This window comes from Lissotriton vulgaris, chromosome 2_1, assembly GCF_964263255.1.
Source record: "Lissotriton vulgaris chromosome 2_1, aLisVul1.2, whole genome shotgun sequence".
Lineage (NCBI taxonomy): Eukaryota > Metazoa > Chordata > Amphibia > Caudata > Salamandridae > Lissotriton > Lissotriton vulgaris.
The window spans coordinates 428,887,657-428,915,222 of NC_141687.1; the positions used below are offsets into that span (position 1 = coordinate 428,887,657).

Consider the following 27,566-nt stretch of genomic DNA (forward strand, 5'->3'; position numbering starts at 1 on the left):
GTCCCGCTTCGCGGTACCGCCGCCACAGTTAAGAAGCCCCTCCGGAGGCCGGCAATAAAGTGCAGGGTGCCTTGAGCCCAGGGACACAGGCGAAAGTTCAGCTTCTTTGTTTTGCGGTTTCCATAATCATTAACCTTCAACAATTGGTGATCTATTTTGTCCTTGGGTGTTCTCTCCATCCATGCAGGAACAGCAGTAGTACATGCTACTCTTCCCTTCATTAGGAAGAATTGAGTTTCTCCTGTGATTGAATGTAGCGGTGTTCTGTTCTACAACAGGTTTTTGATTTCTCGTTTCCACTACAAACACCCACAGATGGCCACTTTAGTACACCCACTCAATACACAGATAATCCTAAACTGTTTTCTCTAGAATGGTACTCAGCAGTTTAATACCTTCCTGAATTCTGCTGGCGTAAATTGTGGACCTTTGGCTGAGGACACTGTCTCGGGACAACCCTCCCTCCTAAATAAAATCCTCACAGAAAGAGATCAAATGGTTGGCTTTAATTTCTATTATAAATGCTTCCTCTGGCCATTTGCAAAAGTAGTATTTTAACCCGATAGCACACCTGCTTTCCTGTCCCAAGCAATCAAATGGTTAACAAATGTCAATAGCTAACTTTTCCCATGCCTTTTTGGAAAAAGTGGTAAGAGTAATGGGAGTATCAGCGACTGCATCAGACTTGTCACTGCAAGTGCATGGCAAACAATCTTTACAAATCTATTAACAGCCATTATCAACTTCATTCTTTGGTCTTCATTCAATTTCTGTTTCCATTCCTCTTTCCTAATGACACCCCTACAAGTTTCATTGACCTCTACTACCACCAATTATTTATCTTCAGTGCTCTCCCCCTCACCCATTGGTAGCCTCGATAAACAATGCACTCATGTTTGTACTGCCTAGCACATAACACATTTAAAACATGAATTCTTGCAGGAGATATAACTATTTAGCTATACAATGTGCAGCCCTGCTGGCAACCTTGCTAGAAAATAAAACTGTTAAACGCTTTTCAGACTGATTTCTCCAAACGTATGTGCAAACATTTTGTACACCCCACCAACATGCTAGGGCCTTCATTTCAACTGTGGATTAGGTGGACTCAGCCCCTGTAGCCCCCAACCTAGTGGACCGCGAGGTGAGAGGTTTATATTGAACTGCTCCATGTGCCCCCGAAAACATTTGATCTGCAATTATGTGTGCTTTAGTTTTTACCTCTTAATGCATTTATATGTAGTTTTTGTATAGTGACTGTGAGAAGTCGCCTCGTAGGCCGTGATAATGGTCTTTGTAATATTGGCATTTATGCACATATTTTACAGTACTTTCATACGCTCGCAATAATGTTTTTTGTACAACTGGTTTTCTGAATGCACATAATTGAAAGTGCTTTCATACTCTCTTGATAATGTTTTTGTTTTATGAAGAGTTTGGGTGAGATGAAAATGTGCCTTGGATCGCACAGTTTAAGTTAGGAGTCTCTGATTTTGCCACGTTTTCTGGTTTCACCTTACAAATTAGCCAGTAATTGTGTGTTTATAGGCTTTGGTTTTTACCTCTGTGCATTTCTCTGTAGTTTTTATATAGCGACTGCAGAACTCTACCTGAAAGCATCCCTAATGGTTTTTAGTATAACTGTCATTCTGAACACACTTATTTGATTGAATGCGGACAAGAGCTTTGGTAAGATAAAATGTTTGCCTAAGATCACACAATTAAAAGTTGTGGAAGCCCTGATTTATCCATGTTTTCTAGTTTTGCTTCGTATGAATCGGCCACTAATGAGCAGATTCTATGGGACAGGTGGCCCCCTTGTTTATGGTGAATGCATTTTTAACTATGAATGTCATGGGGTCTAATGCCACCAAAACGCATTGAACCTTGGTATTGTGTGGGCAGTAGAAGACAGCTTAACTGTGGTGCAGTGGAAAATCATCATTTCATCTGTTGAGATTTGCACATGACTGACCTCCCAAAAATGCTTTTCCGTGCCCCCTAAAATGCCACCATACATGCTCTAACACACAAAGGACGAACCAAGCCCTACCACCCTCAAACTTCATTAGCCACCCCTGTTTTTTTTTCCCATCATATGACAGTGTGTGCCCTAAGTATTCCACCTCGGCCAGCTTCGAATTTACATTTCTCCAATGCAATTGTTAGACCTGCTTATTGTAACATTCCTTAGACTTCCCTTAGTCTAGCGTTATGTTGACTCTTGCCACTTCCCCAACACCAATATATCGCCTTGTCTTAAAAAAAATAAGACATTCGACAACTTATTGGCCTTCGTGGCAAGCATAGTTGGGCAGAGCCACTCCAATGCTTCAATGGGTTCAATGACTCTAGCACCACCCCAACCGACCAGTTTTTCTTGAACCAAATTTTGGAATTGGGAACTCCAAACTTCCACTCCCCTTTATGCCATCAATAATGCTTGGTCAGGGTGATTAGGATCCAATATTATCGCAAGAGATTTTTGTTCTCTCTATCCTATTAGGGTTTTTCCTCTTTCCACCACATACACTCCTACCTTCATTAACTCAGTTGTAAAATACCCGAATATTGGTAGGTTGACCGCACAATATCCTCTGGTTCTACGTCAGTGAGAATCTCATACTTTGGTGGTTGATATACCCTTGTACTAGAATTGCCACTTTTTTTTTTTTTTTGAAAACCTTTATTGACATTTAAACCAAATACAAGTATGGGCCTACAACCCCGGGGGCCGGCCACTAAGCAGTTAGATTAACAGAGAGCAATTTTAATCACATGCAGCACCTCGGGGAGCAGAATCTCCATGCTAGTGTACTCTTGGCCACTGAACAGCACAATTAGAAAAACAGGATATAAAAGGTTTTCATTTTATAATAGAAGATGGGAGGATCAGGTGCCGAACAATTTCCCAGCAGCGAAAATGGCAGGCAGAATAGTAAACGTGTCAACAGTAAACAGTAATCGATCAAATCAATGGCGCTGAAACAGGAGGTTCAGGATGTGAAGGAATATTATGGTCAATACGCGCCTGCAGTCACCTGCCCTAAGACCCAAAAAACACCACGAAAATTGAGGCACAGATGAAAAAGCAGGGATTGATACCAAAGGAAACCCACTGCACTGACCCAGAAAAAGACAAAGAAAGATAAGAGAAGAGAAAAAAAGGCCATAGAAACAAAATAAAAACGAAAGATCCCCTCCCCCCAAGCCCCCACCCTGCACCCCTGCAGATGACTACGGCCCCCCCCCCCCAGCAGTGTGCCTGTTGCCCGAGAACCAAACCCGAAATATAGAAGAAGAGAAAAAGAGAAAGAAAGGAAACCCCACCCAACGGGGAAGCGGAGGAGAGCGATAGTCTATGCGCTCCCGGTCTCTCCCCCCCGCCCTATCAAAGGGGCCCCCCTAAGCCAACACCAGTAAAGTTGTCCATCATACAAAAATACCCCGGGGGAACCACAACCCCCCCCCCCCCCCCCCCCCCCCCGGAATCCGTCTGTTAATGAAGCAGTCCCGTTACCAATAGATCCGTCTTAAACGATTCAACCCACAAGCTCAGCCTTGGCCCCGTCTAACAAAGTTGCTGAGTCCCTCGGATAAGAAAAGCCACATCCCCGAAAGTCAAAGTTCACACAGAGGCAGCCGGAGGTTGAGTCAGCAATTAGGAGAGGAATAGCAAGTCCCAACGCACATAGCTTGCACCAACGATGTCCCTCCCCGTCCCCGAAGCCAAGCATCGTTCCATCCGCCATGTTGGGAGCCCGATTGGGGAGGGGGTGCGACCCGTTCCGACACAGATCAAAGTGTGGGCCAACAGTGTCCAGGATGGGGGAAGCAGCGAAATGCTCCGATAACTGTAGGACCGATGTTTCCGAGAACGTAAGAGAGTCACCAATCTCAGCACACACGATGAATTCCGTTTCTTCGGGGGCAGGCACAGCCTTCCGCACCGGGTCCAAACACACCAGTAGGGCTTCCAACAGATGGCAAGTCGGCTGCCGGGTCTCAAAGAGCAAGTCAGGGCTCGTTCCCGGTCCTATGATCCCATCTGTTGCCGACAGCCAATGATTGACCTGGGCCCTCACCATCGCGTGAAGTGCCGCAACTTCCGCCATTACCATCCGCAAGGACCAAATACACGGGTGAGGCCCAGCCAGGTAATTAATATGGTAGAGAAGTGCTCACCGTGTTAGGACAATTGAATTAACCAACCTCTGACAATGCCTAGAATAGGCAAAGCCATCATATAATTGCCATTACAGAGAAGGTAGGAGGTACGCTGGAAATAGGGGAATGCAGATCAGCCAAGCATTGCAGGCCCCAGTGGGATAGAAAACCAAACAAAAGGAAATTACCTGAGGATAGCGAGTGGTCAGTGACCTCCTGGAGTGCAGGATTTAAATAAAGGGTCAAGTTGTAAAAGAGGCATGAATTTTACTCCTGTCTGGTAGCTTAATTGAAGAGCTGAGAACGCTGGCATCGAAATAAGCTAGGAAGCGACTTTGATATCAGAAATTAGAAAAATGAATGACCAAAATAAATGAACCATATAGAAAAAGGAAAATAGCCCTGCTAATTAACCTACATACCAGGGACCACTATTGCACAGGGCCAGGAAGAATTACCATGGACATAGTCTGGCTAAGACGTGAAATAGCGCTCGGGTAGTGTGCTGTGAACAAATGAATAGGAATGAAGAGTAGGCCAGAAGAATAGCAATGAATGAAGGGGGACAACGTCCTGCCCCAGCGAAGTAAGTTCAGATATCACCTTAGATCAAGTAAACTTCTGTAGCTGCAGGTCCCTATAAGTACTTAACTGAGAGGAAGGGACAGATCTTTTTCATACCTCACACCCAGACTTTGCAATACCCTCCCCCTTTTTGAAAGACTCTGAGTTTATTTTCAAATAGAAATTAATTAAAGACTTTTATTAGTAATTATTTTTCAGATTATCAAACCTCTCTTTTAGTGCCTAAAGAAGCATTCTCTGTTAGCACTGGAATGCTTCTTTTGTAGCAGAGTTGTGCTGTACAAATGGATTATTGTTATATGAGCAGTAAATTATCACACTGCAGTCTACCTTGGCACCAGGATCTGCCTGCAAGTGATGCAGACAGAATGTGCCCTTTCTTCTGGCTGATGCAACACTCTCACCAATAGGTTGCTTCTGAATGCCATTTCTCTGGTTCTTGTTCCACCCCCATCCATCTAGACTTCTACATCATTAACTCCATCGTTACAGCTTCCAGAAGCACTCACTTTAGTAGGGATTACACCATTACTAGCTTTCTACTGTAGCACTGCCTCCCTTTTCCCTTCAGGAGTGGTGTAGGTTTCTGCAACTCTTTCTCCATGTTTCTGTAGCCCTCCCAACCACCATGCTTCTCCCGTCTCCTGCAAGCTCCTGAAACATTGTTTTCTTTCAGGATCCTGAGAACTCTTCTTCCCCCCAACCCCTTCAATCTTCACAGCATTTCCCTACATTTGTTTGTGCATGGCTTCCCTGTCGCATTGATGGCTAATGAGTGACTTTCAGCCAGAAGCACCAAGCATACGGATTTCTCGCTAGGACCAGGCTTACCATGTGAAATTTGCAAGTATGAGTTCCAGGGTCTAAAATGGAACTTGTAGAAGGCACCCTCATGGCATGGGTCAGTTGATAGCTGAAGAGTTGTACATTACACAGGCCTCTCAACTTAAGAGCTCCTCCTTTCAATTTTCAGTTGCACTCTAAAATGGTTTATTACCAAAGTTGTTGTCTGAAACACAAGCTTGGTCGGCCAAGGTGTTGGATTCAACTCTGTAAGAAACAGCAAAGCTCACTAATATAGGATTTTGCACTCAGACTTCCAGTGGATATCGCATGACTTTGTAGACCCTGAGTCTGAGGCCCTGAGAAAGTAAGAAAACAGTCCTTAGTTATAATAAGAATGTCAACTTTTTTAACTGCGCAAGCTAATCAACACTTTCTGGTCTTGACAGGCAAGACACGGGGGCTCTGAAGATCAGATGGTCATTCCTTTTAGGCACAGTTAGGGTAGGCAAGAAAACATACCTGTATCCGTTTGAGTTAATATAGGGCAGCAACTTGTTTCACAATCCCCTCCCTCCTACTGTATTGCGCAAACTAAGAGACATCAATAATCATTGAACAGTTTGAGTACATTTCCTTATCAGATTCAAAACCTTCCATAAATCCATAATCCGATTTCAAATCCAGGAGTTCGTTGTCAAAAAGTTTCAGGGATAGGGAACGTTTTCCTGTCTCTAGGCAGGTGACTAATGGATACAATACAGATAGAGATGTAAATTAATATATGAACAAAAAAGAGAACCAAGTAATGTCATAAACTTTAATTCCCCAGCCTTAAAAAATAGCTCTTCAACAAGAACCCATACTCCATCCTACAGAATCTAGCTTGAAGTCTTTTGTGTGCTTCACACTTTCACATATTTGAATAATCTGTGTGTATTCCCAAAGAAGTGTTCGCTATGAAAATACAGCTTTCTTAACCTACAGTTGGAGATGGTCTACCTTTGTCAGTCAACACAAAACTGAGAACCATACTGTTTTTGTAAAATGACAGTTTTTAGCATGTAGCGAATCGGAAATCACTCCTAAATTTATCGCAGTTCACTACATCCTGTACTTCCTTATAGATTTTGTAGTTATATAGTCCCATCCCATAACTAGGAAATAGAATGTCAAAGAAAGGAGTTGTTGTGCAAATTGCCCTGGGCATTATTTTGTACAGAGTTTGCCTTGCGCGTGGCTTATGGTACGTATAATACAGGCCGGTTAACAGGATCTGGACCAGTCCTTTGGTAATCTGGTAACAGGCCTGATTGCGGCATGTCATATATGTCTCTGGCTTATCACAGGTGCATCTGTTGGTGTAGAGCACCGCTATGGCGAGTTTAGAATCTGGTCGAGCAAGTTAGGAACAATCACACCCACCATGGTCTATAAGATCCTGTTGTTTCTAGTTCATGAGTCATTCGTTATGCAGTGCCCAAAGGATGAATAGTTGGAGGTGAGATTGTGCTCCTCATTGAAGAGGGGGACTAAAGACGGTGACTTTCACATTGAGCGGTAGGTAGTGCACATGATGGTACAAGTCGAGGCATTTTTTTTTTATGTCGTAGGTAATGGAAAACATGGTCTTCCCTTGTAGTCAGTTGGCAGGTGGGCATTGATCCTGCATGAAGAGCGATTAAGCTTCAGCGTGTACTGCACCAGGAAATGGAAACAAGAATATTCCTGGTGAAGTGAATTTCTGAGTTCGAGATGTGCATCCGTTTTAATGCTTTTGATTTATGCCCACGCCTTCGGTCAAACCTACACAGTCTGCCTATCAGCAGGGCTTACAGTGAAGAGGACTGATCACACCAGACTAGATAGCTGGGAGGCTTCCCTCTAATGAGGGTCACATGCAATAGCAGTGGGCAGGAGGGAGAGCTGCGACCTGTGTAGCTGGTGCAGGATCTACTCAGCTGAGTCACTTGGTTCAGTAGTCAGCTTGAAGTACGATGATTGGATCCAAACCTGCAGCACTTGACACTGTTGTTCTTTGTGAGCAGGATCTGGTAGTGAGTGTGCGATCTGGGGTGAAATTTGAAAACCGTACCGCCAGGGGAGTGGATTTTAGCTTTTAGGGCATCCGCTGGTTGTGGAAAATAAAAGCAGAAGACACCTGAACATCAGTGTATCTTCAAAAAAAACTTGAACCCGCTGTCTCTGGAAACAATTCCAAGTTCCTGGCATCCTGCACTCCCCTGGGACACTCTGGTACCCAGCGCGTCCTTGGCATGGAGCCTTTCGTCTGTTTTCAACTCCCTCAGAGTCCATCCTGGTGCAGGGAGCAATGGCCAATGGCAGTTGTAACCACAGGCAGGCAGATTTCTGTTCCAGGAAGAGTTCCAGTTGATCCCAGTTACAACACTTTAGAGGCAGAGTCTTTACCAAGCAAAACATTTAAAATAGAGGACTTTGACATTGGTCGCCCTCTTGGAAAGGGGAAGTTTCGGAATGTTTACCTGGCACGTCTTCGAGAGAACCACTACATCCTGGCTCTTAAAGTGCTCTTCAAGTCTTAACTGGAAAATGAGGGTGTGGAGCACCAGATTTGGTGTGAGATAGAAATTCAGTCGCACCTCTAACACCCAAATATTCTTCAGTTATATCATTATTTCCATGACAAGAAGCGAATCTACTTGATGCTGGAGTTTGCGGCCCTGGGTGATCTGTACAAAGAGCTACAGAGGTGTGGCCGGTTTGATGACTGCCACATACATGGAGGAACTTGCAGATGCCCTAATATACTGTCACAACAAGAAATTCATTCAGAGACATAAAGCCGGAAAACCTTCTGATGGGGGTTACAAGGGCGATTTGAAAATATGCACATTCTGGTGCTATTTTTACTTAAAACTATATCAAGTCAGTTCCCTGGTTCCGCACCTCCTCTCCCCACCCCCCACACCCCTTTTTGGTATTTTAATGTCCTTTTATTCATTAAGCTGTACTAAGTTTTTCTTTTTTTATTTCAACATGTTTTATTAAATTTTTATACAAAAACACATAAGCAATTCTGTTACAGGGTTTGCTACGATTCGTCCATTCGTCCATTCGCTTTTAGTGTGTGTGTATGTGTGTGTATGTATGAGGCATGGGTCCATGAGTAACGCGTCATGTGATCAAGGTCCAGGTCGGACCGAAACGCGTCATGGCGGCAGACTGATGCAGGCGAAAACTTTTCTTTGAATAAACTTTGAAGAAAGCACGAAATACTGGGTCCGCGCTTGTCTATCCGAGTCCTGTTGTCGAGTGGATTCTTAAAGATAGAGTACTGGAATATATATATATATATATATATATATATATATATATATATATATATTGTCACTGACGATGTCATGAGTGATGTAATATGTGACGTCATCAGCAGTGCATTGCAGGGGCGCTTGTTACAGTGAGTCTAACTATAAGTTGGAATTTCTATGGTTTTATGTCAGTAAAATTTCCAGCTAACTATAACTGGTGTGAAACCTATGTTTTTTTCAGTGAATTTAATAGGTTTTTTAAATGCTAATTCCTAACTATAACTGTTGTGAAACCTATGGTTTTTTCAGTGAATTTCATAGGTTTTTTAAATGCTAATTCCTAACTATATATAGGGCCTCAAACCTATGCAATGTAATATTTTTTATAATGAATCCTATGTTGTACGGTTATATAATTTATTTATTTATTTGCCCTTGTGCGCTCCCGGTGCGGCCCCGGTGTGCGCACTGGAAAGCGCAGTTTTCCGGTGCGCACAGGTGTGCGTCCCGTTGGCGCTATTGCCGCGAACGAAAACATCATCGTGACGTAACGCGTAGTCGCGTCCGCGTGATACGCACGGTGTAAGCGCACCCGGAAGCACTCGAGCGAATACGATCGCGCAACGTAAGCATCCGACGCGCTTACGCGACGCGCCCGGGGGCGCGTCGCGTAAGCTCGTCGGGTCATGTGACCTGAAAATAACACTTTTAATTGGTGCAGAACAGTTTTGGTTTCCAAATGATAAAAGACCCCACCTTTTTTTTAGGTCTCGGCTATAACGCGCGCGCGTTCTCGCCAGAGAACTATTGTCGGCGTCTCAGCAGTCTGAGAACGCCGAAGGGAGACAAGACCTCTCCGCGCGCAGCGTTTTTCCATAGGATAACGTTGTGCGCGCGGCCAGGTCTTGTATCCAGAGCATGCGAATGCAGCCCGGATCGCGACGCGCGCCTGCTGGTATGCAAGGGAAGTCTGCATACCAGTGCGCGGCGCTGATAACACAGACATGGCTGCCCCTTCAAGCAGGCTTCTTTTCTTCATCCGCCGCCTACGCTGGTAACGTTAAGCCCATATTACATTGTGTATCAGAAAACCTACATGTCCTTGCACCTTCTATAATCTGTTATCCTCAAGCATGGCGTCTACCCAGTGACAACTTAGCAAATGCAATTACAATAATTTGAAGTTAGTTAAAAAAGTAAATGTATGTACCGGTAAACAAGCATCGGTGTCCGTTCATTGTCCACGTGCCTAACGCGACCTTGAGGGTACATCAAAGAGCAAACGTTCTTTTATTGACTCGCTGCAACAGGGTCTGCTCGACATAACCTCCTTAGGGTAGTGTGCATAGGTGGCAGCTGTTTTACTTAGATCTGCTGAGTGGCACGTTTCCCATGTGATCACATTTGTTTATTTTTGAGATGGCTTAAAAGTGTAGCGTGTCCTTTTACCGGGTTTTTTATCTTTTATTTTTTATTTGTATACCATCTTACTTTTCGGCGGAAAAATTAGGGTTTGCTACTTAACGAGCTGTACACATTTGTGTAACATTGCAAATTAACCCAGTTTCACCAATGGCAATTGACTAATGCACAATTTTAATATATAAACCAGCACTATTGGCACTGATGCCCATTTGGCCTGAATGCCCTGTTCACAAAGGTCTGTATGTCACTCTAAATTATGTGTAAATGCCATAATACAACCAGCCCGTGCTGTTTCCACCTCTCTCATTCGCCCAGCCCCCGTTCCTCGGAGCACAACACTGCCCCCTAGAGGTGAATGCGTCCACCGCCTGCCAAACCCGGCAATACAGCATTGTGAGAGCTTTTCTTTCTATACAATGATACCATTTGTGAGACAAAAATGTACAGTGTTTTTTCTAAAGCCATCATGAATAAACCAGTGCTGCGGTTCCTCTGGGGGGCAGCCATGCTGGTTAAATGAATCAGAAAGCCCTTGGAGATGGTGTGCCCCCCCTCAGTTCATCAGCTCCTGGACAATTATTCAAGGCCTAGCTGCGGGGAAAACAGATGGTGAGTGCGCGTTAGTGATGTGGATTTGGTTGCGCGCGCCGCCAGCCACGAGCAGCCAGCCCATGAAATGCTCCACACAAGAGCGCGTTTGGGCAGGGGCGCCATTTGCAAGCCAGATGCCGGCAATTTTCAGAGCCAGCTAAGGCGTCCATAAAAAAAGGAAGGCAAATATTCTCACGCAGAAGTAACATTTACACAGATCCTTGTTTGGGCTCAGGCAAAGTGGCGCAGGAGCTTAACTTTTTGGAGTGGTGAATTAAAATGTTCTTTCGTGGGTTGGGCACCGTGCATTGGAGACGGACACAGACACCACCACTCCCATGCACACACAGACAACACCACTGCCATACACACACACGGACACCACCTCTGCCATGCTCACACGGACACTACCTCTGCCATGCTCACACGGACACTACCTCTGCCATGCTCACACGGACACTACCTCTGCCATGCTCACACGGACACCACCACTCCCGTGCACACACGGACACCACCACTCCCGTGCACACACGGACACCACCACTCCCGTGCACACACGGACACCACCACTCCCGTGCACACACGGACACCACCACTGCCGTGCACACACGGACACCACCACTGCCGTGCACACACGTACACCACCACTGCCGTGCACACACGGACACCACCACTGCCGTGCACACACGGACACCACCACTGCCGTGCACACACGGACACCACCACTGCCGTGCACACACGGACACCACCACTGCCGTGCACACACGGACACCACCACTGCCGTGCACACACGGACACCACCACTGCCGTGCACACACGGACACCACCACTGCCATGCACACACGGACACCACCACTGCCATGCACACACGGACACCACCCGTGCTTAATTTGTAAAAAAAAAAAAAGTGGCAGGGCTTTCATTTGTAAAAAATTAAGTGAAAGTGCACTTGTCAGGAGGCTACTGTAGTTTGCCATACACATTACGCGACTTTGAGCTATTGGCATTGTAAATGACAATGACTTTTATTTATGTCTTGGTTTTTAAAATATAAATAAAAGACCTTGTCATTTGCAATGTGAAGACCTTAAAGTTGCGCTTATTTACAATGCTAATAGCTCTAACTTTTGCAATGGAGAGACAGTTGCATTGTAAATGCTTGTCCTTATTCTGACTTTGTCCTTTGACTGAGGAAGACCTGTTTGGAGATCTTTGTGTTATATATTGTTCTTTAAAATGGCTACAGTAGCAGCAGCAGCATCTGCACCACCACCACCAAGAGGACCACCACAACATCACATTGGTGGTCAAGAAGAAGAAGAGGAGGAGGAGGAGGAAGAGGAGGAGGAAGAGGAGGAGGAGGGGAGGAGGTGGCTGCCAGAAGACAATACCCCATACAGGCCAAGGCAGCACATTGTATGGGAGTTTTTTTCCATCCCAGAGGGAAAGAAGATAGTGAATGCGCCAAAGGTGACTTGCCAAATCTGTGGCATTGAACTTTCAAGGGGGAACCCTAATAAAAAATATTCATTTGGTAATAACACCATGATCCGGCACATGCAGCGCAAGCATCCCAACAACTATGCTGCGGCAGAGGTGAGAGAACTGGCCAGCAACCCTCCCCAATCTTCACCCAGCACCTCCAAACGAAAGCAACCCACTCCATCGGGACCAGAAACAAGGGAGATGGTCCCAAACATTCAACAAACGTTTGGGCAATACAAGATCTCTTGTATTTTCTGTGGCAAGACCATCACCTACGGTGTGCAAAGCATAACGCTCATCAACCGTGCTGGTGACCACCACAAATGCCCCAAAAATCCTTACTTTTTTCATGATTTTTTTTGCTCCAGTTGAGCCGTTTTCAATTCCCTGTTTTTTGTTTCTCCCCATAAAAACAACAAAAAAATATAAAATAGTTCATAAAAGCCAAAAAAAAGTACAAAATGTTAAAAAAAAAAACTTTAAAAAAAATATAGAACAAAAAGAAGAAAAAAAGTTCTTTTTAGAACTACCTCCAATTTGTAAAAAAAAGGCTACATTTTTTAAAAACTCTCCTTTTTTCCCCATGGTACGCTCCCCGGTACGCTCCGCGGTGCGCGTACCGGGCGCTCCCCCCGCGCAAATCAAAAAAAATAAATATTTTTTTTGACCCGCGGGGCCCTTTTATAGCCCCCACATCAAACCTAGGGGGTCTACTCTGCCCCCTTATGGTCATTTCCCCCTTTGTTTTTGCCACCTCTTGTGTCTCGATCCTACCGAGACACAAGATGGCGGCCGCTCCGGACTGTTTGGAATGTTGACAGACACCCGAGAGCCAATCAGTTTTCCGCGCGTGAACTCTGGTAGCGCGCTGGTTAGCGTCCCGGTGCGCGTACCAGGGCGCGCTTATAGATATATATATTTTTTGGAACCTAAATTACTCAAAATCCACTGGAGCACATATCTTGAGACATAGCAAAGGCACATCGGGCTACCAGTCCCTAAAAGTTTGCCAAGTTTGGTGGAAATCCATTCAGCCGTTCGGGCTAAAAGTGAGGTCGACCGCCCTATGGAAATTAACATGGGGAAAACACGTTTTGGGACCCCCCTTTTTTCTCAGCCCCCGCTTGACAAATCCCCACCAAACTTTCAGGGAAGGACCGGGGTGCCGTGAGGCAAATTTGAGGAAATTTTCAGGCAGATTCCTCAACCGGCGCCAAAGTTATTCACAATAGAATGTTGAGATTTTCTATTGAAAATAACCCCAACTATAACTACCTACTGGCGACCGCCAGTAGGTAATATATATATATATATATATGTCCAAGAATACTTCCTAAAACAAGAAAGTCTGAGGCCACTTAGGGGGAACACAACGGAGAATCTTTATTTTAGAAAAGCACAAAGGCATGGACGGGCGTATGCATTTCAGCCTTGTGGCCTCTTCAGCGCCCAGCGTGTTTCACAGGAGAATAATGCGCCGCTCACCAGTTCTGCCCCACCCGATTCAGGTATATGCTGTGGTTAGCTCCTCCCCCAGGCTGTAATCCGTATCACCTGCTTGGGTTCTCTGGTGTAATGACTAACTACTGACCCCAGCATGCAGTAAATTGCCAGGATCACCACGTTTCTGCGGGAATAGCAGGACTGTTTGGCAGCTTTCTCCTCATGTCCTGCACTGCCTGTCACAAAAAGGAACTCCTTGTGTCCCCCAAGACTGCATCAATATATATATATATATATATATATACATCCCCTACAAGTCATAACAGTCAAGAAGGAAAATAGAAAGCAGAATGAAAGCAAGGGGTGAAAGAAGAGAAAGAGGATAGGCACTTGAGATTAATGTTGCTTATGCATTACGTCTGACATTGGCTGGGACCAATAGGACCCGATTACATTCTTGTGAGGGTGGAGCCCTGCCACGTTTTCACAGGGGCTCAAAAGAGTCTAGGAACGTCCTTCTGGAGGCCAGTTTCCAGGGTGAGTTCTGTAGCGTCATGTTGTCTGCTCCTCTAAGATTCATGATCCAGTTGAACCATCTTTTGTACGATGTCTTTGTAGTATGTTTCCAGTTTGTTAGGAGCATTTTCATAACTGCTGTCAGTAGTAAGTCCAGTAGGTCCCGGTCATCTATTGACTTCAACTCAGTGCTCATAAATCCCGTGGTGATAGTGGAGAATTATTTTGTTAGAGTGCACTCGGACATTTTATTTAAGAACCTAAAGATTTCACCCCAGAATGTTTTGAGAGCTGAGCAATACAGGATGAGGTGTGCTAGATCCCCCTTTTCTTTGTTACAGTTCCAACATACTGCCCCCTCTCTGAGACCTAATGAGTGTAGTCTTGCAGGGGTCCAGAAAGCCTTGTGAAGCAAACAAAACTTTGTTTGTGAGAACACTGGGGAAATCTTTTTACGTGAGGCCAATGTCCATAGTGGGACGTACTCTCGGTCATTGAAAATGGCTTTACTTTGATTATTCCAGTAGGCAACTGTCTTGTCGTTAAACTTGGAGGATTCCGGGCGGAGGAGTTTGTAGAAGTGTGAGACCTGGTGTCCTAATATATTTATTTTAGATACGAGCTAGAAGAGTGACAGTTGCGAGATTAGAAATTTGGTTTTGGCCACAGCCGATCTGATTTTTGAAAGTTATAAAATTTAATATTGTTTAGTTTGTATTTTTCTTTGAGGGCGGCAAAGGTGATGGGATAGGTTTTGATTTATAGTTGAAAGGGATAGTAGATCCCTTTCTCCATCCAAGATTCAAAGATTAGGCTTTTCCCCTTGTATAGAATCCTGCCATTAGCCCAGAGTGATTCATTTTTCGACCCTTTGATGGTGGTCTCTAGCTTCTTGTCTACCTTTAGTAGGGCGATTTTAGTGTTTTTAAAAGATCGGTTTTGAGGTGTAGATGTGTCTGTTTGTTGTTAGTATAGTGAGATGGCTCAGGTTATTTAGGATGGCTTTCTCCACCTGCATCCATGCCGGTGTGTAGCCTTCCGGCGGCGCTATCCAGTAAGAGCCTTGTTTTGCTAGAAACGCTAACTGGAAGTTTTGAAGTCTGCTAGGTTTACCCCTCCTAGATTTTTCTCCAGTCTTAGTTTTTAATGCTTATCGGTGCTTTCTTTCCCCGACAAAGGAAATTTGTTATCATAATATCAACTTTGCGTTGGAAATCATCTGTGAGGAGGAGTGGGAGCATGCCGATCAGATAGTTAATCATTGGCGTGATCCTCATTTTGAACATTTCTATTCTGCCCCACCATGTTATGAACTAATTCGGTTTGTAATTTTTATTGCTTGGTGTTTTGTCTTAATTACATTTTTGATACTGATTACATTCTTTACCCATTGCCTGAGGATAAGCATGTCTAAGGCTACCAGCGGTTTGAGCTCAGATTAATTTTGTGACTGAGTGTTCACCCTTACAAGAAATTTGAATATTCCTTGTACTAGGCTACCCCCAACCTAAATAATACATTTTTTACGGATAGTCAGTATGACATTCTCCTTTCCACGTGGGATGATTAAATTGAAACAGGCGCTTGTCCAGAATACAATACGATTCAGTTAGAAGAGTGGCTTCCTTTTGAGGAGTTTTGCAAGTGAGTTAGGGCTCAGAAGAAAGCCTTGTTGATCATTTGATGCGACCAAGGAAGTAAACCTATAAATAGTAATATAATGAAGAACACCAGTTAGAAATGCCACCTACATTAATAGTTTCCCCTGAAAGACGTACCAGGAAATGCAGAGGTTTTTAGATAAGATTGACTAACTCCAGAATCAATAAGGCAGGGGTGGACTTTGTTAGATCTACAGAAGTCAAAGCATTCACAAAAGTGTTGTTTTCCCTCAGGCCGCCATAAGTTAGCATTCCGATTTTGGTCAATGTGGGTGTACAAATGTTGTTTAGGCTGATTGGGTGTACTGTGGGGCAAGTAAGAAATCACATTTCCTCCCCTGGGGGGGGGGGGGGAACCGCTCCAACTTTTCAGCTTTTCTGTAGCACGAGCAATACCCGATTAATTTATTTTTATTTATTTCTTTATTTGGGCCAGTTTGGCCATAAAAGACAAGTATGAATAAAAAACAGACAGTTGTAATAACATACATACAACAACATTTTAAAACAGTAAAAAAAAATGTAATACAAGAGTTAGTTTTCATCTCCTTAGTTTAAAACACATTTCGTTTTGGCAACAGATTTTTATCGATATATACAAAAGTTCTACTCAAAGTATCTGTCCAAATTTCCTGCGAGCAATATACACAGAGTAGAGGAACCTACTTATTCTAAATACAATAAACTGAGTTGTATTGCTTTTTATGATCCTGTATGCTGTAAAGCAGGATCTTGTTCCTAGGAGAGTGCACATGGGTTTTAGCCATTTCTTTCGAGCCTTCAGGTAGGCACTACATATAAATAACATGTGAACCTCATTCTCCTTGCAGGGGTTTGAACACATAGCTGATTAATGATCAAACACATCTTTCATTTTACCTATCCCATTTGATCTGCAAGAAGCCTGAAATACCTTCACTGGGTGTGATATGGTAACTGCTTGCCACAATTGATATAGATTCAAGTAACATTTTAACCCACACCCTAAGGTTGTTTTGTGTACAAGATCGTCTTATTTTCTGTCTTTTAATTTAAAGTCAACAAAAGCTGCTACATTTCTAGCCAGAAGCAGCACATACCTTGAAAGTTCATATGACAAGCATTTACCACTGTCTGAGATTCCGAAATAGAGCTGTTCCAGCGCTTTAACTACTTAAGACACCAGGCAGTCCAAAATTGTGGCAGAGGCTTGGTCTTACCTTAGCGCTGACGCCACTACTCATATGCTAAGTTTGTTGTAAATCTGTCCCATGGTTTTAGTTTAGGTGTGAGTAAAGCTTTTTATGGGAGGTAAAAAAAGGAAAGTTTGTGTTTTTCTGTTTTTATTTGATTATGCTAAGCATGTACCCACTTTGGCGCAGATCTGTCATTGTTCGCCCTATGTTGGAAGGGTATGCCCAGACTTTGGTCCTGTGCTCGCTACGCCACTGGAGTCAAGCTATCCTGGCTGAAGATGGCTGATAGCCAGAAACTGGTCCTAGGATGCTTGATTCCGGTCCAGGGAAGACATGGCTTGGCAGTTCGGGCTGGACTGTTCCCATGAGGCACAGGGTCAAGACTGATTTGCATATGGCCGTGACTGAACTGGGGTTGTGTGATGAGCAAAATAACGATGGATTAAACCCAGATCTGTGACTGGGGGTGATTGTTTTGCCAATGTGCAACATTCAGTCCATCATCTTCTGTGTTTTTCGGCCAGTATTCTAGGCATCTCAAAAAATTCCTTCTTAATGGTAATGCGTATGTACCATAACTGCACAGTGAAAACTGCCCCTTTAAATCCCTGAGTTTGGCGGGATCAGGGCAGAAGGAGTGGTGTGGGTGTAAAGAACACAGATGAGATCAGACTACTGTAGAAGAGTTTTTCTTTTTCATTGTTTCTTTCTAAATTGAAGAATATGTGATTCAGTTATTGAGCTATTGGATATGAATATGGAACTTTTGTTAAGTTGTTTACAGTAAGAAAATTGTGTACTGCTAGAATCAACTATTGTAATCACATCAACATTTAATGTATTAAAATTACCTTTATTTTATATTTAAGTTTTAAATTAAGGTGTGCACTGTTTTTACAGGTATACCTAGAAAGGCTTCTTACATATGCAGAAATTGACATCTGTCCATGCAACTGGAAGAGGATCGTTCTGGGAGCCATTTTATTATCCTCTAAGGTTTGGGATGACCAGGCTGTATGGAATGTCGATTATTGTCAGATCCTGAAAGACATTACAGTGGAGGATATGTAAGTACAAAGCTGTGTATATTATATTTAGGGTTCATGATTTTATGGTATTTATTTTTTACATTTCCTGTCTGTATTTATCCATATTTATTTTTTGCTAATGTTATCTGTACTTATCCATATTTATTTTGGGGTTTGTGAAAAAAATTAAGTTGAAACAAGTATATATCCACATTTATGTAACCGATAAATATGTATTCTGGCTTGAACACCCAATCTTAATGATATGAACACCTACAGATGATGAATCACTGCACGTATATAAAAACATGAGCATTTTAGTATTAAGATTGTGCATATCTAGTGTTGTCTATGAAAATTCCTTTCTGTTTTTCAATCTCTTACCTGTCAATCCGCACAGCTATTGGCCAAGCAGTCATGAGGGACAGCATTTATAATCAGACAAAAAAATCCTATTTCCGTTTTTATCCACATTCAGAAATAAATACAGACAAGAAAATGAATTTTTTTCTGTCTGTATTTATCTGTAAAAACCAGTAAGAACGGAAAATGGGGAGCCTTAATTATAGTCCATCCAGATAATTTTAATTTTTGGCTCATCATTTTGAGCGTTTAATCCTGTATAAACATCTAACTTCAGAGCCCCTTAATACATGTGAGCTGCAAAACCAAGGTGGAATCGACAGGATCAAATTAGTAACTACTCTTGTAATTGTGACTCCTCAAACATTCTCTAATGGGATAAAATAAAAGTATTCCCCCACAGTAATGTGCTTCTTAAAGTCAAATGTTTAGGATTATATGATAGCTGGTGAATACACTGGAGCTCAACCTATTTTGAAGATTTTAAATGACAAAGTTGCCTGTTCACCTCAAACATATATTTTGATGTCAAGTTGATGGATAACATTAAAACAAAGAAAGACTACAGGCTTTGCAGCAAATCGAATCTGTAATGTATGAATTACAAGCAGATTTCTACAGCACCAGAAAGCGGTTTTATTGGCTTTTGTGTGTTATGATGTGTACTTAGTCATTGTTCTCTTCTTCCAGATACCGACATTCCCTATTTTTCTTCTGAATTGAATAGCAGAGATGTGTCTAATGTTCCTTGTGTGTGGGGCTGATTAGAGGAAGTGTCATCTGTATTTTTTTTCTTTACAAAGTATTAATTTTCTTGCAACATTCGTTTTTCTCTAAGAAACTTTGCACAAAAAAAGGCAACAGCATGTGAAATTACACAGCTATCCATGTAATGGCATTCAGTCCTAATCAGAGGGGTTTAAAGGATGGCCTATCAGATTGCTGAAAGAGCAGAAAACTGATTGACAACTCAACTGCTTGCAATATGCCTTACTACCTTTCATATAGCCGATCAGAATCACTGTGACTAGCTCACACCTCCCTGGACCAGGTTTAAATGGTCTTCAGGACTTACTGACTATTCAACACAGGTGATTTTCAGCTACGTCAGATCTCTCAACAGACTAACAAATTCACTCCAGAAATGTGTTTTACATCCAAGTCAAAGTTTCAAATCCCATATAATTTCTTCATTCTTCACCATCCCCATATTGACCAAAAGAGTTCCATTGAGTTGGGTTTCAATTAAAATCAGTTACTTGGCTCCAATATATCCCAAAGGGTTCACTTGTGCTTTACAGATAAACCGGTTATGATGTGGTTTTTGGTGTACAGCCTGTCTGCCAATTTTTAGGCTTGATTAGAGACTTCTCTAGCTTGCAGGACAGCTCATGAAACTATGCAGTAAACTGAGAGAGACTTTGAGTCTGTCACTTTTAGCCATTTGTTTCCTGTATTTATGGCTTGACATTGCTTCAATGGTTTGATCATCAAGGCCATGACATTTCTTGGATGTTTGCATTGCCCTAAGGGCTGGCTTTAGTGCTGGTGGCGAATGGTGCAACAATGTTTGGTGGCATCCCCCAATTACCTCCTTCTCCATTGATTTGTTCACTACCACCCTTTAGCAGTGCCGCTCATGTCTCCATAATCTCGCTCACACCCTTTCTGCATGCCCCTCCTTGATGACAGGTAATAGCTCCCTTTTCTATATTACGATTTTAACTTCTAACTTGCAAGTAACAAAAGCATCTTTCTGACAAATGCAGTAACCCACTGAACTATTTACATTATATGCACTTCTTTGATCTGTATGGTATACTTGTTTTGCATCAGGCATATTAACCAATCATAAGACCACACTTATTTGTGGTAGCTCCAAAAGGATACCTGCAAATCTTATGCATCTCTACAATACAAATGTGTGGAAGGCCAAAACAATGAGATCCTAATCCTATTATCTATTATGTGCTGAGATGCATTGTCCTGGGATATCAAAAAAGGAACTGCAAACTCGGATCCGAAGGCAGAACTTTTTTGCATTACAGAGGTCTGCAACCATAGGTAGGCTGTCGGCAGAGTTCCTCCTAGTAAAAGTGGAATCTAAATTTGAGGAATTCATGGATGTAATACAACCTCCGCTTGCAAAAAAGCTGTATCTCCAGTTAAGGCATGGCACCCTACCAATTAGGTCACTTACATGCAAATGGTCTGTCAAATAAAGAAGCCTGTCCGGCATGTGACTATAAAAGTGAAAATGTAGCTTATGTTTTTTTTTTTTTTGTCCTGCATATTCCGCAATTAAGAATTGTTGGTTGATCCCAATTTGCAGGAATCTCAAGCTTCGACATTTTACTCAGGCATGTCGGATTTTGAAATGATACCCATCCCCCCATTGTGTTTGCCGTATCTCGATATCTATTTAGCAGGTGGCGCAGAAGACAAAGTTTTATAACCCATTTGTAAAAATTATATTTTATACTGCTGTTTTCTGATAACTTAATAGTTTAATTCTCTTTTTAAAACAACAATTTGCTTATATTTATTGTCTTAATATTATGTGTTTGTATGTATTTTATCTGCACTTTTATGGTCTGTGACCGAAATAAAGTTATCAAATGAATGAATGAATTATGCGCTTTTTGGCAGAGCAGGCAAGGAATGCCAAAAACACAAGGTCAATGAAGTTATGGCTCCCGTTTATAAGTCCCCAATGTCTCCGTCCAAGCTGTAAATCAGAAGGCCAGATGGAGTCAAGATCAACTCAATTGGTCAGGTCAATAGTCCCAGAAGGAGCTGGAGACATGTTTGTATTTTAGAGATGCACAAGATTTGCGTGCATCCTTTTGGAGCTGCCGCAGATAAGTTATGTTAAATGGTTGATTCCAGTTGTTGCCCCATCCTCCCTTAAGGATTACAGCTTTATTGCCAGTCTCTTTTGGCTCTTTATCAGCACTACATTATCTACATGCAGTTTTGTCGTGATGACCCTTAGTAATTGAGGTCGAATCATCATCGACACTTATAGCAGAAACAATATTTTGGCTTCTTTACTTGTTACGTGATAATATACCGTTTCGTTTCATCATCAAAGTTGTGTACTAAGATCTTATGTCATTTTCTTTATAAATATGCTGCTTCTGTTCTCTGTTTTTTAATTTGTTTTACATGTGCCGTACACAGGCACTGGCTGACGAGCACTAAGTGTTCACTTGGCTATATTCACTCCACCTGTTGAGACATGTTGATGCCGCTCTATATTATCTTGTGTTTTGGAATGTTTATATAAAAGTACTAATATATTTGGTATTTCCCTTTATGATTTTATTAATTAAGGGTGTAATTAATTGTTTATTAATATCTTTTGAACATTGTTGCAGACATTACTATTTACCACAGTCTCAACTGGGTCTACGGGTTCCCCTGTGGTTTGTTTTATAATTCTTTGAATAGCACACAGTCGCACCCAATTAAGGCATCATCAGAGATTGTGATTTGCCCAGAACTGCACGATTTCAGGTAAATGTCCAAGCTGGATTAAAAACCATATCCCCATGTTGACGTTGTCACTACACCACATCTTCTTCCTTAGTTGATGTATTAAAATATTTTTTTTAAACCGCTATACAGTTGAAAATCGTCCCTAAGTTCACCTTCACCAATCCTTGTTAACGCTTATATTTGGATATTTCCCCACAGTCCTGCTGTGTTCCTTAAGTCCCAAGGGAGTCTTCAGTTTCAGGGGAGCTTGTGGTTAGAGAAGGATTTGCTGGACCACACTTTGTCTATTATTTTTCCCACCCGTGTTCCTGTTCAAGTTACGAAGGACCGCTTCAAAACCACACCTTCAGACCCGCCCATCTTTAGCTATGGGCTATGTAATTAGTCACAAAGCGTGTCCGCGTGCAGCTGGCGCTCCTAAGGCAAGCACTTCTGCCCCCGGACGGCGCCGAATGCCCGTCCCACTGGCTGTTTCATTTCTCAGCCCCTACAACGGCTGACACATTCCAGCAGGGAACTGCATGCCTTTCAAGCAGGTAAACCAGTGAACAGTGTTGTAATAAATCCTTGTCTAGATTCAGATGCCAATTACTTCATGTGTGAACAGTGCGACCTCAGATGTTTAAACCTTAAAGCGCATGACCTCAACAGGCCAATTAACCCACAGGGTCCTGTTGGGGTCGCTTGTAAGGAGAGTAAGAGCTCCAGAATTCGCTGCACTCTGATCAATGCTAGATCTCTGGTAAAGCATGTTGAACTTTAAGAATTCATAGATAGCCAACAGTTGGATCTGGTTTTCTTAATTGAAACATGGGCGGATTCTAGCACCAGCCCAGATTTGGTAATAACTCCTCCTGGCTATGTTATCTGTAGACTGGACAGAACACTTAAGAGATGGAGGGCTGGCAATCATCCTTAGAAATACCTTTACCTCCTCACCAGCTGCCCTCACAGAATGTGAAGCGCTTCTCTTTAATATTGAGTTATCTAAAAATCAATCCTTTAATTGGCTCCTTGTCTATAGCCTTCGTGGACCAAGGGCCATGTTTTCCCAAGATACCATTCTTCTACTGGAATCCTTCTATCTTAAATCCGTGTTTAATGTATAAATAGACTTTTATTATCAACTTGAGATAAATATAAATAAAGACCCAGAAGAGCAAGTAGATACCATGTCCTGCTGTGGGTTATTCCAGATCAGAAGGTCCCTCTCACTGTGCTGTTCATTAAGTTGATGGAGTTTTCATAAATAACTTGCTTCTGAAGAACTTCGATGTCCTCAATCTGACTTGGTCGGATCACAAAGCGGTGATCTTTGAAATAGAAATCTCCTCTAAAAATAAGTCAACACCCACCCATTTCAACAGAAACAATTCATGTCCCTGGCATAAATTGCAGGATTTGGATCTTAATTTCCTTGTATCAGTAACTGAGTCAGCTCCGTCCTTAGACGCAGATAAAGCATCGATGTATTATGACACTTGGCTGCAGTCTGCAGTGAACACATTTGCTCATTCTATGCCAAAAATGTTGGAGATGCAAGCCTTTCACTCCTTGGTTCAGCAACAACCTAAGAGTTCTCAAACAAAGCTGCCACAGGCAGGAATGTGTGTAGAGGAAGGATTACAATATAGCGGAAAGAGAAAAATATAAACAGTGTATCGCTGAATTAAACACCGTAATCGTAAAAGCAAAGTCTGCACATTTGACCAAAAAGATAGAATCAGCTAAAAGCTCGACTAGGAGCTCTTTCTTACGCTCACCAAACTTATCTCTACACATGCCCCCAACTCAGTGAGTGGTAGCCAGTAATGTAATGCCCTTGCAAATTCTTTCCTGCTTAGAATGCAAGAGATATTTGATGGTTTCTCTGCTAGCAGTTTGGATGGTGATTCGCTCATTGACACTGCTTTGCCAATTAGTGACAATCGAGTCACTTTCAGAAAATGTACCTATCTTTCTGTTGAGCAAGTTGGTCAGCTGGTTCTTACTACCAATTCAGGTTCTTGAGCAGACCCCTGACCACCTACAACAGTTCAGCTCGTTCCTGACATCATTGCCAGATACAAGACTAATCTTTTTAACATCATGTTTAGTATAGGGCATGTCCCTATGCCATGGAAAAAGGCCTCCGTTCTGCCACTAATAAAGTAACCCAATTTAAGTCCTCATGACACTAACAGCTACCGTCCCATATCAAGGCTTCCATTACTCATTAAAGTAGCCAAACAAGCCATGAACTCCCAGCTGACTTCATCTATCGACTCAAACAACCTCCTGGATGAGAATCAGTTTGGATTCCACTTCAGCCACAGTACGGAGATGGCAATCCTCATGGCCACTGAGGAAATTAGATTCACATTGCATATGGGCGACAGAGCCATTGTCGTATTGGTCCTGTTACACAGCTTTAGACATGGCCAATGGCATTTATATGATTGCCTGTCTGCGGAAGATAGGGATCAAGGAAACCACCCTTTCCCTGCTCCTTTCCTTCCTTACAGAAACAGTGACACTTAGAGAATTTATATCTGAGTCCTGTGTCCTCCTTCAGGTCTCCTAGTTGGGTCCAACTCATTTAAATGTATATATCACCCTCCCTGAAAAACGGTGATGGATCAAGCCCTGATCTCTTGACTGGGTAAGAGTATTCTGCATCATTCAGAAACTCTGTCCATCTCCACCCCCTTTTCCAAAATCGGTTTGTCCACACTGTGTGGTAGGGTATACTCAGACGTGAGTCCCTTGCTCATTGCACCATCAGGATTCAAGCAAGCCGGGCCGACGACGGCTGAAATGCCAGAAACCGGTCCCCGGAAGCTTGTTTCCTTCCCAGTATAAGAATTGGCTTGGTAGTTCAGTTTGCCCTGTTCCCATCATGCACTGGGACAGGAACAGACTGATTTGCATATAGCCAGGTTCTGAGCTGGGATGGTGCAGTAAGCTAAAAAACGGTGATGGATCCAGCCCCGATCTCTTGACTGGGTAAGAATATTCTGCATCATTCAGAAACTCTGTCCATCACCACCCCCTTTTCCAAAATCGGTTTGTCCACACTGTGTGTGGGAGGGTATACTCAGACGTGAGTCCTTTGCTCATTGCACCATCAGGATTCAAGCAAGCCGGGCCGACGACGGCTGAAATGCCAGAAACCGGTCCCCGGAAGCTTGTTTCCTTCCCAGTATAAGAATTGGCTTGGTAGTTCAGTTTGCCCTGTTCCCATCATGCACTGGGACAGGAACAGACTGATTTGCATATAGCCAGGTTCTGAGCTGGGATGGTGCAGTGAGCTAAAAAACGGTGATGGATCCAGCCCTGATCTCTTGACTGGGTAAGAGTATTCTGCATCATTCAGAAACTCTGTCCATCACCACCCCCTTTTCCAAAATCGGTTTGTCCACACTATGTGTGGGAGGGTATACTCAGACGTGAGTCCCTTGCTCATTGCACCATCAGGATTCAAGCAAGCCGGGCAGACGACGGCTGAAATGCCAGAAACCGGTCCCCGGAAGCTTGTTTCCTTCCCAGTATAAGAATTGGCTTGGTAGTTCAATTTGCCCGGTTCCCATCATGCACTGGGACAGGAATAGACTGTTTTGCAGCGTGAATCTTTCTGGATTCACTATGCTGTGCATTATTCTGCGGTCTTGTGGTTGGGTCCGGATTCGTAGTCTTTTCTCTCTTTTTTTTTTTTTTTTTTTTTTTGTGTCCCAGGTGGGCGTCGGCGTCACCCTTCCTTGGGTGTATTTCCGGTGACGTCGGCATGCTTCCTGCGGAAGCTCCCATCCCTGGGCGCCATCTTCAGATTCTTTTTTCCGCGGTCGGGTCTGGATCGTTCCCGTTGGGCTCCAGACATTTTTGGAGAAAGTACTGCAAAGAGAGAAGTTCGAGAAGAAATTGAAGGAAGAAGACCAAGGAAGACTTCGCAGACCATTGGCGAAGAGAGAAGAAGGAGAGAACGTCGAGAACTTCGACGATCATCGACGTCCACGCGGTCAGGGAGGCCTGAAACGCTCGAGGATGGACAACACGCCGTTCAAGTTCTGCCCGAATTGCAGACACAAGTACGCGCAGAAAGATCAGCACCCGGTGTGCAACCTTTGCCTACCGGTGGACCACAGAACCGAGAATTGCAACGCCTGCTCCGTCTTCGCCGCGAAGACCCTTCGTGTGAGGAAGAGTCAGAGGGTAGCACACGCCACCCTCGGAGGAAAAGCCCCGACGCCTTCGCTGTACGACCTGGGGATGTCCTCAGAGGAAGAGGACAACGCTGCCGCCGAAGACGACAGCTACACGGTCGTAGAGACCGATTCAAAGAAGATGCCTGATAAGGTAGGAGACTCGACGACCCACAAGAGCACGAGAGACCCTGAGTCTCGAAAGAACGAGGGCCAGACCCCGAAGGCGCCGACGCAGCGACATCTGCAGTCCGCGACCACACACAGGCCCAGCGGATCCTCGGAGAAGGAGTCCCTGGCGCCGAGAGCTGTTGAACAGCAGAAGGCTCCGAAGATCGCCTCCGAAAGGGGCCGAGCTGTTGAACAGCAGAAGGCGCAGAAGATCGTCTCCGAAAGGGACCGATCGGCGTCGAGGGAGAAAGACCCGAAAACTTTGACGACATCCAAGGACCCGAAACAAGGTTCGACGTCCAAACATTCGACGCCGGGAGTCTCGCCGCCGAGCCAGATGACGAAGAGAGGGGCCGAGCGTTCCGAGGCCGAGAACGCGGCCGAAAGGGAAAAGAAAAGACGGCGTTTGGAGGCCGAGATGGCGAGCATCTTGCAGCGAAAAAAGGATTTCGACGCCGAGATGAGTGCCTTTACAATTCCACACAAGACCAAGCACGTTGTGCTAGATCTGGTAGAAGAGGAAGAAGAACTCGTCGACACACATGGCCCGGTCGCCGAGATGGTCGACGACCAGGGAGATGAGGAGAATCCCTACGAGGATTACGGCTATGACGAGGAGGAGGGCAGTAGGTTGGACGCCGAGTCGGCCACCTCTGACCCCAACGAACAGGATTACCTGGATATCGACACCGAGAGCCCGGAGGAGGCGGTCGACACATACCCCTCGAGGCCCTCGCCGCCTGACGACATCGGGGCATACAATTCGGCGATACAGTCTGCCGCAGCGGCATTTAAGCTAAAGCTCGACGAGGAAAAGCAGAAAGCAGACTTCCTGCTCGAGACTTTGCTCCCAACACAGACAAGGAGCCAGTTCCTCCCAATGCTCGAGAGCGTCTTGGCTCAGGGACAAGAAGCATTCAAGGAGCCCGCAACATGCAAGGCGGTAACCCCTAGAACAGAGAAAAAATACAAACACTCCACGAAGGACCCGGCCTACATTCGAGGCGAGGTCTCCGCAGACTCCATTATCACGGCCACGGCTAGGAAGAGGGCCAACGTATCCACTACCTCGGGCCCACCACCGGATAAGGAGAGCAAGAGGATGGATCTGGTGGGCAGAAGGATCGAACGGAATGCTGCGACCCACTGGCGCATGGCTAACTCCAACGCTCTTATAAACAGGCACATGTACCAGATCTTGGAC

At 43.9% G+C, this 27,566-nt stretch overlaps 1 protein-coding gene and 1 pseudogene across 1 annotated transcript in view; both read left to right on the forward strand.

Moving 5' to 3' along the window:
• Positions 1-16,800, forward strand: part of LOC147730517 (aurora kinase B-B pseudogene) — a 40,875-nt pseudogene extending 24,075 nt beyond the window's left edge.
• CCNYL1 (cyclin Y like 1) overlaps positions 1-27,566 on the forward strand; it is a 409,830-nt gene that overhangs the window by 263,745 nt on the left and 118,519 nt on the right. The window contains exon 8 of the mRNA XM_086955331.1: positions 18,022-18,188. Coding sequence (XP_086811457.1) covers positions 18,022-18,188 — 167 coding nt within the window. The remainder of the gene's footprint in view (positions 1-18,021; positions 18,189-27,566) is intronic.